The 18,498-nt window shown below is 35.9% G+C and overlaps 1 protein-coding gene across 1 annotated transcript; it reads right to left on the bottom strand.

Moving 5' to 3' along the window:
- Positions 1–1,831: 1,831 nt before the first annotated feature.
- Positions 1,832–16,113, bottom strand: LOC111689652. Its single transcript, XM_046954868.1, is given in 7 exon segments — positions 1,832–8,643; positions 8,645–11,322; positions 11,387–11,457; positions 11,522–11,595; positions 11,659–11,925; positions 13,461–15,412; positions 15,843–16,113. Coding segments are annotated over 6 exon segments (11,310 nt in total). The 5' UTR covers positions 15,120–15,412; positions 15,843–16,113; the 3' UTR covers positions 1,832–2,082.
- Positions 16,114–18,498: the final 2,385 nt, after the last annotated feature.

The raw sequence follows: 18,498 nt of genomic DNA, 5'->3' as shown, positions 1-18,498 counted from the left end.
CAACAAATATTATTAAATCTATATTCATATATACATATAAATATTTAAAAAAAAGCGTATAAATTTAATTTGAAATTTTTAAAAACAAATATTTAATAAAAAAATAATAAAAAACTTTAATAATTTATTTCATAGTTAGTAACACTTCTAAACGATTATTTATTGCTAATTTTTAACAAAAAAAAAAAAAAAAAAAAAAAACAAACAAAAAATAAATAATTAAAAATGAAAAGAAATATACTAATATACAAAAGGTTTAAACATAATTTTGTTTTTGTTGTAAGAAAAGTAAAATTTTATTTATTTTTATTTTTTAGAAAATTTGTCATTACGTTTATAATTTTTCGACCTCCTAGAGTATTCTTCTTAATTCTTATAGATAGTGGAGTCGAATTAAGCTGTGTCTGTCATAAAGATTTGTTGAAATCAATTTTCTAAAGATCCTAGATATCTTTAGGATCCAAATCTTCAATATTTCTATAAAACATGGTTTCGAAAAGTTTTTTTTATTAAAAATTAAAAATTAAATCGGTTGATCAATACCGAATATATGTGGAAAAAATCCGAGATAACCTCTGAACATTTTTATATAAAAATATGTGAATTTTTACACATCCCTTAACAAAAAGAAATTATGAATATATAGTCGAACATGGCCGACCATATGATACTCTACACCAATCCGACCTCATAAAGTATTCTTCTAAATTCTTATAGATAGTGGAGTCGCATTAAGCAGTGTCTGTCATAAAGTTCTGTTAAAATCAATTTTCTGAAGATCCTAGATATCTTCGTGATCTAAATCTTCAATATTTCTATTCGACATGGTTTCGAAAAGTTTTCTATTAAAAATTAACAAAATCGGTCTATAAATAACGGGTGTATGTGAAAAAATAAAAAAAAAAAATAAAAATATATGAATTTATAATCGGACATAGTCGACCATATGCCATACACCAATCCGTATGTAAAAAATGAGGAGAACTTTTATAAATTAAAACAAGAGGGTTCATAGGGGAGTAGGGGTAAAGATGAGCCTATCCCTTTAAACTTTAGTAGAGAAATTTACTTTTACATTAAAGTTATGTATGAAGAATTTAATCGTGTTTAGAAATGAATTATGGCTTTCAAATCGTTTTCTGAAGGGGAGTTTGTATCGGTTAATGTCATTTAAAGATCTATAAAACTAAGTTTTGCCGTTTTTTGTGGAGCGCATAAGTCCCTATTCGAGAGTACGGTTGTATGAGGTCCAAGCGAAATAATGGAATGAATTCAAGCATTTTCAATAGCGTTTGTCCTTGGACCAAAAGAAGAGTATGTGCCAAATTTCATCAAATTATATACAAAAATGCGACCTGTAGCGTGCGCACAAGGTTAACATGGACATACAGACGGACGGACGGAGATAGCTAAATCGGTTCGAAAAGTAATTCTGGGTCGATTAGTATACTTTAAGGTGGGTGTAGGATCAATATTTTGGGGGTGTTACAAAAATCAGCACAAACGCATAATATCCTCCCCAGTATAGTAGTGTAGAGTATAAAAAAAATACAGCATTACATGGTAAATATTGTTTGGATACGGAATGGAAAAGCCTACTCGAATTCTCCTTTGTTAAGCGCATGTAAAATTGTATACCAATCATACCAGAAACGATTTATTTTAAAACAAAATTATTTCGCCCCACTGTGTGACATTGAACATTTGGAAACCAATAACACTCATCCCTTAAAATATACCAAAAACAATATTCTTAAGAATATTCAACATTTTCTTATAAAGTAAAGCATACCTTAAGGTGTCAACTTAAAGTTTTCAAACAATTTCAAAACACAATTGTTTTAATAATTTTTATCTTTTTTTTTTTTAAATTTCGAGACTTTTTATTAATAATAAATGACAATTGTATTGTTTATTGTGATATGTATAAAAAATATTATTACGTATTATATGTGTAAATGTTAGTAACTAATGTGTTAACAAAAAATAATAATAAGAAAATAAGGGGGAATATTAATAATATGCATTAACAATTAATTCTGCATGTTTACAAAAAGAAAAAAGAAATTTAAAATTCCTTAATTAGTTGCTTTTGAAAAATTTATGATCATGAGTATCCCTAGTGTGTTGGAATGCACCTTGTTTTACTTTATGCACAGCACATGTTGTGACCGGAAGTGTCTTATATTCCATTTTATAAAGGCTTGACGAAGAGGAAGTTTCATTTCCGAAAGAAATCGATGATTGATTGGCACGTTGACGTGTGACAATACGTTCTGAGCTGGCCCGGTTGTATGATGGGAAATCGAGAGCGGATGTATGCATAGACATAGTATGGTGCGACGTCGATCCCCGGTTGTTAGTCTGTTGATCTTTCATTTCACGGTGTTTTGTTGTTATGCTGCGTCGTTCACTTAGATTGTTTGCAACTGAGGACTCTGCTTCTTTCTGACGATGGATACTGGTGTAACTTTGTCTTTCACTGGGTAACCAATTGCTCGAGGGTTGTTCGTTAAGATTCAATATACTCTTGCGTTGTATCTTAGCATTTGATGTAAGACTACCAAACTGATTGGTTTCGGCTGGTGCATTTTTACGTTGCAATATTGTATTGGCCACATTGGATTCGGATGAAAATTCTGTTTTACGATGATGGAACTGCTTGCTGCTCGACATTGTCGAAGTTGAGGTGGCACTAGAGCTTTCTAAACTATTTGAGCTGATGTTTGTTGAGCTAGTGCGGGCCACATTGTTGGTACTACCATTCATGGTTTTTGCAACCTTTGATGCAGTATCGTGGGTGTGCGTTACATGACCACTGCTTCCTCCACCACTAATTAAGCTCTTCATATCAGAAGAAGTTCCATGTCTCTGGTTAACACAGGTAGCTCTTCTAATTATAGTTGTGCCATCGGTATGTATGTGTTGGTTCGAAGACGTGAGTTTATCAGCCAGGCATGTGTGCTGGTGTTGATTGTCGGATGTTATTCTATGTGTACCATGTACTGTTGAGTTATTTTGAATACTGTTCGTCACAGAAGTGCTGCCATTTGTTATATGCTTGCTATCATGTTGTGTTGAATCGACTATAGTTTTGTTTCTTGCCGTTACACGGTTTTGGGTAAGGGAAACGTCTTCGTGGTGAATGTTTTCCACATTCTTTATATTCTTCGTAGTTGATGATTTTTCCACATTTTCAATGACATTTACCTTGCCCTGTCTTCTGATGTACTGTGTTTCGGGTTCCTTTCTGGATTTACCGCCAACAACAGTGATGACCTTTTTTGTAGAGACAATGACCATACCATCGGCTGGTTTTTCAGTTGTTAAATCAGTAACAGGAACAGCAGTCTTACCAGATGCAAAACTCATCTGACTTGTTGTCTTTAGAATGGAACTGTCTGATCCCAAACTAATGGAAGAACTATTATGTGCGTATTTGCTCTTAGTTTGACGCACAGTGGTTTGTTGAGTAGTTTTAGTTTCATTCTTTTTAACAATTTCCATTTTGCCTTCGAGTTTCAAATTGTCAACTGGACGTTTAGGAGTAGCTCTATCGACAACATCTTTGGGGCCCGTGGGTTTCTCCTTTTTGTAAAAATCTCCTTCTGGTTTTAGGTTATCAGACGGTTTAATTGGTGTCGGTCTCTTAACGTACTGATACGTATCCTTTTGTTCGAATGTCATTTCACCTTCAGTTCGAAGATTGTCTTTGCGCACCACACGCTCTAATCTCTCTCCCGGTTTATATGGAGATTTTTCTGGTTTAACGAATTCGCCTTCTGGTTTCAAATTATCGTTAGGTTTGATTGGTGTTGGTCTCTTTACATGTTGGTAAGTAGTCTTTCTATCGAATGTCATTTCACCCTCTGTACGCAGGTTATCCTTGTGTATAACGCGCTCTACTCTTTCACCCGGTTTATATAAAGGCTTTTCTGGTGTAATAAACTCTCCCTCGGGCTTCAGATTGTCAGTGGGTTTAATAGGAGTTGGCCTCTTCACATGTTGGTATATTTCTTTTTGCTCAAATGTCATTTCACCCTCCGTTCGCAAATTGTCTTTGTGTATGACTCGCTGAACTTTATCAGCTGGCTTATAAGAAGGTTTTTCAGGAGTTGTAAAATCTCCCTCAGGTTTTAAATTATCAACCGGTTTCTTTGCAACAGGACGTTCGGCAGGTTTAAAACCAGGTTTGCTGGGAGCATAGAAATCACCTTCTGGTTTTAGATTATCAACAGGCTTCTTTTGTGATGGTCGTTCAGCTGGTTTAAATCCACTTTTTTCTGGTGAGTAAAATTCACCTTCAGGCTTAAGATTATCGGACTGTTTGATCGGCTCTGGCCTCTTAACATATTTGTATTCCTCTTTTTCAACAAATGTCATCTCACCTTCTGTACGCAAATTATCTTTTCTAATAATACGTGTTGTTTTTTCTCCTGGCTTATAGGTAGGTTTATCCGGAACGGTAAAGTCACCCTCTGGTTTCAAATTATCTTGTGGTTTCTTTTGAACTGGTCTCTCTGCCGGTTTAAAGCCTTGCTTCTCTGGGGTATAGAAATCACCCTCTGGTTTAAGATTATCTTGTGGTTTCTTTTGTACAGGTCTTTCTGCTGGTTTAAAACCTTCTTTCTCTGGGGTATAGAAGTCACCCTCTGGTTTAAGGTTATCTTTCATTTTTACGGGTTCAGGCCTCTTCACATATTGATACTCCTCTTTTTCAATAAATGTCATTTCGCCTTCAGTGCGTAAATTGTCTTTTCTTATAATCCGTTCAGTTTTTTCAGCTGGTTTGAATGTTGGCTTATCAGGAACTGTAAATTCACCTTCAGGCTTAAGGTTGTCCTTGGGTTTCTTTTGTACCACCTTTTCTGCAGGCTTATAACCTGTCTTTTCGGGAGAATAAAAGTCGCCTTCAGGCTTAAGGTTATCTTCATGTCGAACTTGGGATGGCCGTTCACCAGGAATGAATTTCGGTTTTTCAGGGGCATAAAATTCGCCTTCTGGTTTAAGATTGTCTCCTTTCTTAACAGGTTCAGGTCTTCTAACATATTTATATTCTTCTTTTTCAACAAAGGTCATTTCACCCTCAGTACGTAGATTGTCCTTACGAATTATTCTTTGCGTTTTCTCAGCCGGTTTAAAAACTGCCTTTTCTGGAACAGTAAACTCACCCTCAGGCTTAAGATTATCTTCGGGTTTCTTTTGTACTGGTCTTTCTGCAGGGCGGAAACCAGGCTTTTCAGGTGTGTAGAAATCTCCTTCAGGCTTCAGATTATCCTCTGGTTTCTTTTGAACAGGTCTTTCAGCAGGACGGAAACCAGGTTTTTCGGGAGTATAGAAATCTCCTTCAGGCTTAAGATTATCTTCTGGTTTCTTTTGAACGGGCCTTTCGGCCGGTCGGAAACCAGGCTTTTCAGGCGTGTAGAAATCTCCTTCCGGTTTAAGATTATCTTCAGGTTTCTTTTGAACAGGCCTTTCAGCCGGTCGAAAACCAGTCTTCTCAGGTGTATAAAAGTCTCCTTCTGGTTTAAGGTTATCCTCAGGACGAACTTGGGAAGGTCTTTCACCCGAAACGAATTTAGGCTTCTCGGGCGTGTAAAAATCGCCCTCTGGCTTTAGATTATCTTCTGGTTTCTTTTGAACGGGTCTTTCAGCCGGACGGTAACCAGGCTTTTCAGGCGTATAGAAATCTCCTTCAGGCTTAAGATTATCTTCTGGTTTCTTCTGCACCGGCCTTTCAGCCGGACGAAATCCTGGTTTTTCTGGAGTATAGAAATCTCCTTCAGGCTTAAGATTATCTTCTGGTTTCTTTTGAACTGGTCTTTCGGCCGGACGGAAACCAGGCTTCTCTGGTGTATAGAAGTCTCCCTCGGGTCTAAGATTATCTTCAGGACGAACTTGAGAAGGTCTTTCACCTGAAACGTATTTAGGTTTATCGGGTGTATAGAAATCACCCTCGGGTTTGAGATTATCTTCTGGTTTCTTTTGAACAGGTCTTTCAGCAGGACGGAAACCAGGTTTTTCCGGAGTGTAGAAATCTCCTTCTGGTTTAAGGTTATCCTCAGGACGAACTTGTGAAGGTCTTTCACCCGAAACGAATTTAGGCTTCTCGGGTGTGTAAAAATCACCCTCTGGCTTGAGATTATCTTCTGGTTTCTTTTGAACGGGTCTTTCAGCCGGACGGTAACCAGGCTTTTCAGGCGTGTAGAAATCTCCCTCAGGCTTAAGATTATCTTCCGGTTTCTTCTGCACAGGCCTTTCAGCTGGACGGAATCCTGGTTTTTCTGGAGTATAGAAATCTCCTTCAGGCTTAAGATTATCTTCTGGTTTCTTTTGAACTGGTCTTTCGGCCGGACGGAATCCAGGCTTCTCTGGTGTATAGAAGTCTCCCTCGGGTCTAAGATTATCTTCAGGACGAACTTGGGAAGGCCTCTCACTGGAAACGTATTTAGGTTTATCGGGTGTATAGAAATCTCCTTCGGGTTTCAGATTGTCTTCAGGTTTCTTTTGTACAGGTCTTTCAGCAGGGCGGAAGCCAGGTTTTTCAGGGGTGTAAAAATCTCCCTCAGGCTTCAGGTTATCCTCTGGCTTCTTAGGAACTGGTCTTTCGGCTGGACGGAAACCAGGCTTTTCGGGAGTATAGAAATCACCTTCAGGTCTCAAGTTATCTTCGGGACGTACTTGGGCAGGCCTGACGACGAATTGATAATCTTCCTTCTCGACAAATGTCATTTCTCCTTCAGTACGTAGATTATCTTTTCTTACAATACGCTCAACCCTTTCAGCAGGTTTGTAAGTAGTCTTTTCTGGAATTGTAAAATCACCTTCTGGTTTCAGATTATCCTCCGGACGCACCTGGGAAGGTCTTTCTCCAGCAACAAACTTTGGTTTTTCAGGGGCATAGAATTCTCCTTCTGGTCTCAAATTATCCAAACGTTTAACGGGCTCAGGCCTTTTAACGTACTGGTATTCTTCTTTTTCAACAAATGTCATTTCACCCTCTGTTCGCAAGTTATCTTTCCTTACAATGCGTTCTGTTTTTTCTGCTGGCCTATAACATGGCTTATCGGGAACTGAAAAATCTCCCTCTGGCCTTAAGTTATCCTCTGGACGAACTTGAGATGGTCTTTCGCCAGGAATGTAGGCGGGCTTCTCTGGTGTATAGAAATCACCCTCTGGCTTCAAATTATCTTCGGGTTTCTTTTGAAGAGGTCTTTCTGCAGGTCGGAAACCAGGTTTCTCAGGTGTGTAAAATTCTCCTTCTGGTTTGAGATTGTCTTCTGGTTTTTTTTGCACTGGTCTTTCAGCTGGACGAAAACCAGGCTTTTCTGGAGTGTAGAAATCTCCTTCAGGCTTCAGATTATCTTCTGGTTTCTTTTGCACTGGTCTTTCAGCTGGACGGAAGCCAGGTTTTTCTGGAGTATAGAAATCACCCTCAGGCTTGAGATTATCTTCTGGTTTCTTTTGAACGGGTCTTTCAGCTGGGCGGAAACCGGGCTTTTCCGGAGTATAGAAATCTCCTTCAGGTTTCAGATTATCTTCTGGACGAACCTGTGATGGCCTTTCGCCTGAAACGTATTTAGGCTTCTCTGGTGTATAAAAGTCACCTTCTGGTTTGAGATTGTCCTCCGGTTTCTTTTGCACTGGTCTTTCGGCTGGTCGGAAATCTGTTTTATCAGGTGTATAGAAGTCTCCTTCTGGCCTTAAGTTATCTTCTGGGCGAACTTGTGAAGGCCTTTCACCGGAAACGTATTTCGGTTTTTCTGGTGCATAAAAATCACCCTCAGGTTTGAGATTGTCCTCCGGTTTTTTCTGCACTGGTCTTTCAGCTGGACGGAAACCAGGTTTCTCTGGAGTATAGAAATCTCCCTCTGGCTTAAGATTATCTTCTGGTTTCTTTTGAACTGGACGTTCAGCCGGACGGAAACCTGGTTTTTCTGGGGTGTAGAAATCGCCTTCAGGCTTAAGATTATCTTCTGGTTTCTTTTGAACTGGACGTTCAGCCGGACGGAAACCTGGCTTTTCTGGGGTGTAGAAATCGCCTTCAGGCTTAAGATTATCCTCTGGTTTCTTTTGAACTGGCCGTTCAGCTGGACGGAAACCTGGTTTTTCTGGGGTGTAGAAATCTCCTTCTGGTTTAAGATTATCTTCTGGTCTTACTTGTGTTGGCCTTTCGCCTGGTACGTATTTCAGTTTTTCTGGAGCATAAAATTCTCCTTCAGGCTTAAGATTATCTAATCTCCTTACAGGTTCTGGTCGCATAACATACTGATATTCTTCCTTCTCAACAAATGTCATTTCACCTTCAGTACGTAGATTATCTTTTCTTATAATTCGTTCAGTTCGTTCAGCTGGTTTAAAAACAGGCTTATCTGGAACCGTAAATTCACCTTCAGGTCTTAGATTGTCTTCGGGTTTCTTTTGAATAGGTCTTTCTGCTGGGCGGAAACCAGGTTTTTCTGGGGTGTAGAAGTCGCCTTCAGGCTTAAGATTGTCCTCTGGTTTCTTTTGTACCGGTCTCTCAGCTGGACGGAAACCTGGTTTCTCCGGGGTGTAGAAATCTCCTTCCGGTTTTAAATTATCCTCTGGTTTCTTTTGAACTGGTCTTTCAGCTGGACGGAAACCAGGTTTTCTCGGTAAATGTCATTTCACCCTCGGTACGTAAATTATCCTTCCTAATAATACGCTCGGTTTTTTCAGCAGGGGTGAAGGTTGGTTTATCCGGAACAGTGAATTCGCCCTCTGGCTTCAAATTATCTTGCGGTTTTTTCTGAATAGGTCGTTCTGCTGGTCTATATCCAGGTTTATCTGGGGTATAGAATTCACCTTCAGGTTTCAGATTATCCTCTGGTTTCTTCTGTGTGGGACGTTCTGCTGGTCTGAATCCAGGTTTTTCTGGTGTATAGAATTCTCCTTCGGGTTTTAAGTTATCATCGTGACGTACCTGAGTGGGTCTTTCACCTGGAACAAATTTAGGTTTTTCAGGAGTATAAAATTCACCTTCTGGTTTTAAGTTGTCCAATCTTTTGACAGGTTCGGGTCGGCTAACATAATGATATTCTTCTTTTTCTGTGAAAAACATTTCTCCTTCTGTGCGAAGATTGTCCTTTCTAATAACCCTTTCCGTTTTTTCTGCTGGTCTGAATCCTGGCTTTTCTGGGGTGTAGAATTCACCTTCTGGTCGAAGATTGTCTTCGGGACGAACTTGAGATGGTCTTTCACCAGGTTTATATGTTGGTTTATCTGGTGCATAAAACTCGCCTTCAGGTTTTAGATTATCTTCCGGTCGTTTTTGTTGTGGTCTTTCCGCTGGTTTGAATCCAGGCTTTTCGGGAGCGTAAAATTCACCTTCTGGTCTTAAATTGTCTTCTGGCCGAACTTGTGTGGGTCTTTCGCCTGGTTTGTACGAAGGTTTATCCGGAGTGTAAAAATCACCTTCTGGTTTGAGATTGTCTTCTGGACGTTTTTGCTGAGGTCTTTCTGCTGGTCGGAAGCCAGGTTTTTCTGGAGTGTAAAATTCACCTTCTGGTCTTAAATTGTCTTCAGGTCGAACTTGAGTAGGTCTTTCACCTGGTTTGTACGACGGTTTATCGGGAGCGTAAAAATCACCTTCTGGTTTAAGATTGTCTTCTGGGCGCTTTTGCTGAGGTCTTTCTGCTGGTCGGAAGCCAGGTTTTTCAGGGGTATAAAACTCACCCTCAGGTCTTAAATTATCCTCATGGCGAACTTGCGTTGGCCTTTCGCCAGGTTTGTATGAAGGTTTGTCCGGTGTGTAAAAATCTCCCTCTGGTTTCAAGTTATCTTCTGGACGTTTTTGTTGTGGTCTTTCGGCTGGTTTAAAACCTGTCTTTTCTGGAGTATAAAATTCACCTTCAGGTCTTAAATTGTCTTCTGGGCGAACTTGAGTGGGCCGTTCACCTGGCTTATAAGAAGGCTTTTCAGGCGCATAGAAGTCACCTTCTGGTTTTAAATTATCCTCTGGTCGTTTTTGTTGTGGTCTTTCTGCAGGCTTAAAACCTGGCTTTTCTGGAGTATAAAAATCGCCTTCTGGTCTCAAGTTATCTGCATGGCGAACTTGAGTAGGTCTTTCACCAGGTTTGTAGGAGGGTTTATCCGGAGCGTAAAAATCACCTTCAGGCTTCAAATTATCCTCAGGGCGTTTTTGTTGAAGTCTTTCTGCAGGTTTAAATCCAGGTTTTTCTGGTGTGTAAAATTCTCCCTCCGGTCTTAAATTATCCTCGGGGCGTTTTTGTTGTGGTCTTTCTGCTGGCTTAAAACCTGGCTTTTCTGGAGTATAAAAATCACCTTCAGGTTTTAAGTTGTCTTCATGACGAACCTGAGTAGGTCTTTCGCCTGGCTTGTAGGAGGGTTTATCGGGAGCGTAAAAATCACCTTCTGGCTTCAAATTATCCTCAGGACGTTTTTGTTGAGGTCTTTCTGCAGGTTTAAATCCAGGTTTTTCTGGTGTATAAAAATCACCTTCTGGTTTCAAGTTATCAGCCTGACGAATTTGCGAAGGCCTTTCACCAGGTTTGTACGAAGGTTTTTCTGGAGCATAGAAATCACCTTCTGGTTTTAAGTTATCCTCTGGTCGTTTCTGTTGAGGTCTCTCAGCTGGCCTGAAGCCAGGTTTATCAGGGGTATAAAATTCGCCTTCTGGTTTCAAATTGTCTTCAGGGCGTACTTGAGAGGGTCGTTCGCCTGGTTTATATTGAGGTTTTTCCGGAGAATAAAAGTCTCCCTCAGGTTTGAGATTGTCACCCCTTAGAACTGGTTGTGGTCTTTGCACATATTTGTATTCTTCTTTTTCTGTAAAAGTCATTTCACCTTCAGTTCTAAGATTATCTTTTCTTATTATGACTTCAGTTCTGTCTGCAGGTCTGTATCCAGGTTTTTCTGGAGTATAGAATTCTCCTTCAGGTTTAAGATTGTCTTCAGGTCTTTTTTGTTGAGGACGTTCCGAGGGTCTATAACCTGGTTTATCGGGTGTGTAAAACTCACCCTCTGGTCTTAAATTATCTTCCGGTTTGACGGGAGTTGGTCTTTCGGTCGTTCTATACTGCTCCTTTTCGGGTTTGTAAAATTCACCTTCCGGCTTCAAGTTGTCATGGGGTCGCACTGGTTGAGTTCGTATAATATATTCGTATTCTTCATTTTCTGTTACTTCCTTAGTGCTATCTAAATGTCTTTCGGTACCTGTTAGTGGTTTGGGAATGTATTTGTCACTTTTTCTAGTTGTGGTTAGAGATTCATTGTCTTCAAAATCTGATTTCGACCACGTATTTGTGCGCACTCTTGTTGTTTCAACATTGTCAACCATATCTAAAAGAGAAGTTAAATACATTATTATAATATAAATCAGTGTAAGTAAGCTTATATTAAATACCTGTCGATTCTATAAGAGTGTCCTGTTTTAAGATTGTCGATGCTGTATCACTTGTTGTACAATGATGGCGTCTGAAAATGATTGTTATTAAATTCATAAAATTAAAAAAAAAAAAACATTCTTTTGAAAACTTACCCGCAAGTACAAATTTCACATATGCACATTTCAGTGTGAGTAGTTATTTGAGTTGTTCTTTTATCGACTCCATCCTAAATAATAGAGAATTTTCATTTTTAATATCCCGATGATGTAGCAAATACTGCAAATCTTACCTTTCGTGAATCGGTTAATTTCTTGCGATTTATTTGCGTTTCATTTATTTCATCGTAAATATTTTCGGTTACATCTTTACGTTTTGAAGTCGTGTTTAAATTGTATTCAATATTTTCATTATCTTCCAATATTTTTGAATTTTTCTCAATTTCAGTGTACTCATCGATGTAAACGGTTTTCTTGGGAGCCTCTACAATCTTTTCAATGACATCGGTACGCGTTTTCTCATCTAGAACACGCCAGTCATTAATACTAGCATCGTAGATCTGTAGAAATTAATTAAATTAATTATTGCGTTTAACTTCCTGTTCATAAGAAACAAATACTTTGGTAAAGGTATTCACTGTAAAGAACTTCTTAATCATTATATCAATCTATCTATCTATCTATCTATCTATCTATCTATCTATCTATCTATCTATCTATCTATCTATCTATCTATCTATCTATCTATCTATCTATCTATCTATCTATCTATCTATCTATCTATCAATCTATCAATCTATCTATCTATATATTTATCTATCTATCTATCTATCTATCTATCTATCTATCTATCTATCTATCTATCTATCTATCTATCTATCTATCTATCTATCTATCTATCTATCTATCTATCTATCTATCTATCTATTTATCTATCGATCTATCTATCTATCTATCTATCTATCTATCTATCTATCTATCTATCTATCTATCTATCTATCTATCTATCTATCTATCTATCTATCTATCTATCTATCTATCTATCTATCTATCTATCTATCTATCTATCTATCTATCTATCTATCTATCTATCTATCTATCTATCTATCTATCTATCTATCTATCTATCTATCTATCTATCTATCTATCTATCTATCTATCTATCTATCTATCGATCTATCTATCTATCTATCTATCTATCTATATATATCTATCTATCTATCTATCTATCTATCTATCTATCTATCTATCTATCTATCTATCTATCTATATTATCTATCTATCTATCTATCTATCTATCTATCTATCTATCTATCTATCTATCTATCTATCTATCTTCTATCTATCTATCTATCTATCTATCTATCTATCTATCTATCTATCTATCTATCTATCTATCTATCTATCTATCTATCTATCTATCTATCTATCTATCTATCTATCTATCTATCTATCTATCTATCTATCTATCTATCTATCTATCTTCTATCTATCTATCTATCTATCTATCTATCTATCTATCTATCTATCTATCTATCTATCTATCTATCTATCTATCTATCTATCTATCTATCTATCTATCTATCTATCTATCTATCTATCTATCTATCTATCTATCTATCTATCTATCGATCTATCTATCTATCTATCTATCTATCTATCTATCTATCTATCTATCTATCTATCTATCTATCTATATATCTATCTATCTATCTATCTATCTATCTATCTATCTATCTATCTATCTATCTATCTATCTATCGATCTATCTATCTATCTATCTATCTATCTATCTATCTATCTATCTATCTATCTATCTATCTATCTCTATCTATCTATCTATCTATCTATCTATCTATCTATCTATCTATCGATCTATCTATCTATCTATCTATCTATCTATCTATCTATCTATCTATCTATCTATCTATCTATCTATCTATCTAGATAATATCTGAAGTGAATACCTTAAATATTCAATATCTCAATATTTTCTCACCCAATAAGATTCTCTGCCAATGACAGAGCATAACAATGAATTACTTCAATACTCTTGAATTTGTTTTCTCTTTTAAGCAAACGTTTTTTCTCTTACCTTTGTGATCTCAGTTGTTGTTGTAATGTTGGCAACATCCGTATTATCTTTCTCAATCTCACGAGCTATGTCTTGCGGCACATACGCTTTAGAATCAACAAACGATTTCTCATCAACAACTTTCCACTCTCCCAGCTTCGAATCATAGATTTTAGTTGTATATGTAGTGGTCGTAGTATTAATGACATCATCAACTATTTCGGGGAATACTTTTTCATTGGCATTATTCACAGTTTTCTCTTCAACGATACGCCACTTGTTGTTACGACGATCATAGATTTTCTTTTTGTACGTAACTTTGCAAGTACCATCCGAACCCTGGCTAACGAAACGTTCATATGTGGGTTGTTTAGTATCGTTGGTGGCCTCATGAAACTCACTCCAAGTCTTGGTCTTGACATCATAAACCTCTTTCTTCGACTTTGAAGTACTCTTCTTCGACAATTGCTCTTGGGTTAAGCTCTCTTTTTCGGAAACTTGTTTCGTGCTTAAAGATTTTTTATTTACGCTGTTGGTACTGGAAATATTGGTATCACGTAATGCTTGAGAGGTCGAGGACGAAGAGGTAATGGTGCTGCTAGTATTTTTTGTATTGATGTTGGTGGAGGAAGCTTTATTTTGCTCAATACTGGTCAGTGACGTATTATTGTCGATGGCAGTGAAGTCATCAAAATGTGGCCTGGAAGACTTGTTGATTGTGTTGTTGTACACATTCGACGTCATGGATGACGTAGAAGGTGTTGGTGTTGGCGGCATGAATACCTCATACGTATCGGCAGGTAAAAGAACATTATTGTCTGAACCACTAGTAATGGTTTTATTATTAGTATTTGCTTGTGTGGCTGGTATGGTATAATGTTGTTTTTCAGTGTTGGTGTTACTCTGCTGCTCAGCTCTGGTTGTTTTGCCATTAACTGATTCTGCAGCTATAAACTGGCTTGACATGGTTGAGGATGATGTCATTTCAGTAGCACCGTTGGTTGATTTAGCCAGCGTTTGAAATGCTTGCTTAGTAGCCATTGATTCATCTTTTATGATAACAGTTTCTGGCTTAAATTCAACATCCACTATATAACCAGCTGAACCATCAGTTATGGCTTTAGAGGAGGATGATACAGAGGCCATATTTTGGGACATGGACTGTGAAGTCGATTGCGATGAGGAGGTGATGGAAGAGAAAACTTTTTTCATGCTGCCGGTACTGCCACTAGTGGTTATTTCCACTACATCTATGGGCACCGAAAATACCGGCTCCTTAATGGCAGACTCACTAACTAAATCAACAGACGATATGATTTTTCCCATGGAGGAAAATTCATCCGACATCTCTTGATGATGCTGAGATTTTGAGCTAAATTTTGATGATGATGACAATGATTCGTTATTCGATTGTATCTCGGTTACACTGGTTTCGCTAATAGCCGACTTTGAAGACGAAGATGAGGCCTTAAAGTGTTTAGCCATATGAAATTCTCCAGAGGTACTGCTGGCAATGCCTTGCGCTTGCGTGGCATGTGCTAAATCAGCATCCAGCTTTTTCACAGCCTTGTTGGAGGAGGATGAATTTGTTGTTGTTGATGATGATGAGGCGGCATTGTTAGATGTGGAAGATGTTGTGCCAACATTTTGTTGTTTCTTTTTGGCATTTCTTGAGACCATTTTGATTTAAACAAAAAAAAAAACACTGTGTTGTTACTTTGCCACGTGTAAATAAATGTCAAAATTTTAAATTCGTTTTTAAATTTCCGTTACACTTTAAAATGTTTTTTCTTTTTTGTATAAATTTAAACAATTTTTTTACAAACTTTCGAATATAATTTATTTATATATTTGTTTTTTCTCTTTCTATGGGATTTTCGTTGTATTTTCTTTTACTTTTTTTTTAGAAATATTCGTATGCGTGTTGTTTCTTCTTTGATTTTTCAACTGTAATTTGTTTTATACAATAATTTCTTTTATTGATTAGTTGTCACGAAAAATAAAATAAACACAGAAAAAAAAACAACACATAAAATAATAAAACAGTGAAATAACGAAATGCTTTATTTTTAAAATATTATTCACTGGCACTTTAGTTTCGTTAATGAATTTTGGTCGCAGCTACAAAAGTATGAGAGAGTAGATTTTCATAGACGTATACACAAAACACTTTTTATTCTTCGTTTATTTGTTTTTGTTTTTTTTTTCTAATTTTTTTTTTCTGTTAGCTAGCAAAAATATCTAATAGTATAGAAAAAAACACTCTAGCGCTAGCGACTTACTCTTAGCTAATAATCAAGGTATATACAAGTGACAACACTAAATGTGTTTTCGAATTTATTTTGTTTCTGTTTCAAAGTTAACAAAGCTAACAACAAAACAAAAGCAACAACAACAACAAACCTCAAAAGCTTTAACACACAAATTTAAACTTAAATTTTTTTTGCTTATTACTCGTTCGTTTCGTTTAAATTATGCTCTCTATTCTCTTATTATTTTTTTAAATTATTTAATTTCTTTTTGTTGTATTTTAATTAATTTTTTATTATTATTATAACTTTTTTTTCTTTTTTTTTTAATTATTAGAAAATTATTTTAATTTTTAAATGCTTTACTTTTTATTTTCGGAAAAGTCGACCGTCGCGTACCAGCACTAAATATGAACTGATCATTTGCTGTGACTGGAGCTCAAAACAACCTGGCTGCTGTCGATAGTTTTTTAAGGCAGCGCCGTCAACTGCTCTTAATTTTTTGTGTTTTTTTTAACAATAAACAACACAAGTGGGTTTCGCCTGTGCTCCTACAAACATACAAACTCTTTTTGATACTTTCTACATTTGTTGTTATTTAAATAAAGGCAGACCATTATTTTTTTTTGCATTCTTCTTTTAGCCACAAAAAGGTTCTATTCTGTATGAATAATTATTGTATCTGTATTAACTTTTCAAACTTATAGATAAAGAAAAAATACTGAAATTTTATCGAAAATTTCAAAAAAAAATTGTAATTTGTTTGCAGAAAAAATTTTATTGCAAAAATGTTCTTTTTTTTTGATAAGATAATACACTTTCTTAACTGTTATACCTATTTTGTGGTAATAGTTAAAAATATCTTTCAAGTGCATTAGACTGCAGTAAAGAATATGAAGTTTGACCCCTTTGGTAGGATAAGCAGAGTTTCGCGTGTTCTATATTGTAAACGTTTTATATTGTAAATATATAAAAAATATAATGAAATCTTTGCACAAGACATTTACAGAATAATAAACAAATATTGAAATTATAACAAATTTATCCGATCATTAAGCGTTAGAACAAAGTATTTCTTTTGAGTGACCAGATTTTGTTGATCGTTAAAGGAGCCTTCACACAATCACACTTTACGCGCACGTAAAGACTAATGAAAAAGTAAAATGACGTAAAGACTAATGAAAGAGTAAAATGATATTCCATCTAACAATATATGATATAAACAGCAGTTTTTTCATTTCTTTCGGGTGTCCAGATTTTGTCGATCGTTAGAGGAGCCTTCACACGATCACACTTTACGCACACGTAAAGACTAATGTAAAAGTAAAATGAAATTCCATCCAACAAAATATGACATAAACATCCCTTTTTTTCCTTTATATTTACATAGAAATATATTCCCGATCTAATGCGTGAATGCGAAAAATGAAAAGAGTCATAAGACTGTTAAATTTTCTATCCGTATTCTCTCTCAATGTATGATGGTTTCATTACATAATGCGTTTACACGATCCCTTTCTTCTTTTCTTCTACACAAAATTTTGTCAGATCATATTACTTGTGTGATCGTGTAAGACCGGCTGAAGCGGTTGAACAAAGTTTTTCTTTCGGGTGTCCAATAATATAGAATTCCATATAACAAAGTATGATATAAACAGCTGTTTTTCCATAGAAAGATACCATATAGAGCATTTTAAAATTGACCTTTGGTGGAACTTCATATAAAAATATTTCTAAAATAAAATCAATAAATCGCGACCTAAATATTTAACACCCATATGTAAATATCCACTAGTGTATCTAACACATCTCCAACGTATGCGGTGGGGCAATGTAAGTTTTCAATTCAATATTTCTAACGCTCACTGGCATATTTGTAAAGAAGACTAAGAAAGACAAAAAAAAAACAAAACACGTCCATACTTAAAAGGCGAAAAAAGTCAAAAGCGTGTAGGTAAGACCAAACATTGCGTAGGAAACAATCTGACGCGACATGTAGCACAAATTTACACTAACACATAAACACACAACAAAAACATTCATCTCGACGTCGTTTTAAGCCAAACTTGTAACATACTTAACTCCCTCTCTCCCGTTTCGTTTTCCTGTTCAAAATTTTCAGACACAACTCTAAACTTTCAGTTTTTTTCTTTTTTTACTTTAAACACAAATTTTTCACATAATGACCGCTTAATAATGACACTACCACTAAAATACTTGGACCTATAAGTTAAAAAATCTAAATAATTGTATTCTGCCACTAATAGGAAACAAAAATCGCCGGTGTTTCTACTATATAATTATTTAAATATTAGCAGACATCATCTCTCTCTCAACTTCTACCTTTTGTGGTTTTCGAATGGGTGTTGTAAAAAACCAGCAACAACAACAAATGTCGGTTTTGTGGTTTCATTGTATTTGAGATTTTTTAATTGTTTAAATGCAATTCCCATTCATTTGTAATTTGAACTGAATAAAATTGAAAAATTTTAATTTTGTTGTTCAAATATAAATAAATTCCTTTTATAGTATAATCTTTTCAATTGGCTAGACTTTATTTTAGTTAGTAGCCTTTTTTGTCGGCCGGCCCTTTTATTTTCAAATACATGTTTCTTGTTATTTATTTTTAAACTTGATATAAAATACTAACTGACTAACTATTTTACGTAGTAAATTTTTGTAGTTTTTTTTTTTTTTTTTTTGAACAAGAAAATTTACTGGAATTTTTGTAAGTTAAGTAAATTAATATTATTGAAGTAATATAGTAATAGTCTTATGTCTTAGATTACATAACACCTACCGGTTCCTTT

The sequence above is a fragment of the Lucilia cuprina genome, chromosome 6, assembly GCF_022045245.1.
Source record: "Lucilia cuprina isolate Lc7/37 chromosome 6, ASM2204524v1, whole genome shotgun sequence".
NCBI classification, from domain to species: domain Eukaryota; kingdom Metazoa; phylum Arthropoda; class Insecta; order Diptera; family Calliphoridae; genus Lucilia; species Lucilia cuprina.
Note: the sequence above shows the minus strand (reverse complement) of the source record. Positions and strands in the feature narration are given on the sequence as shown.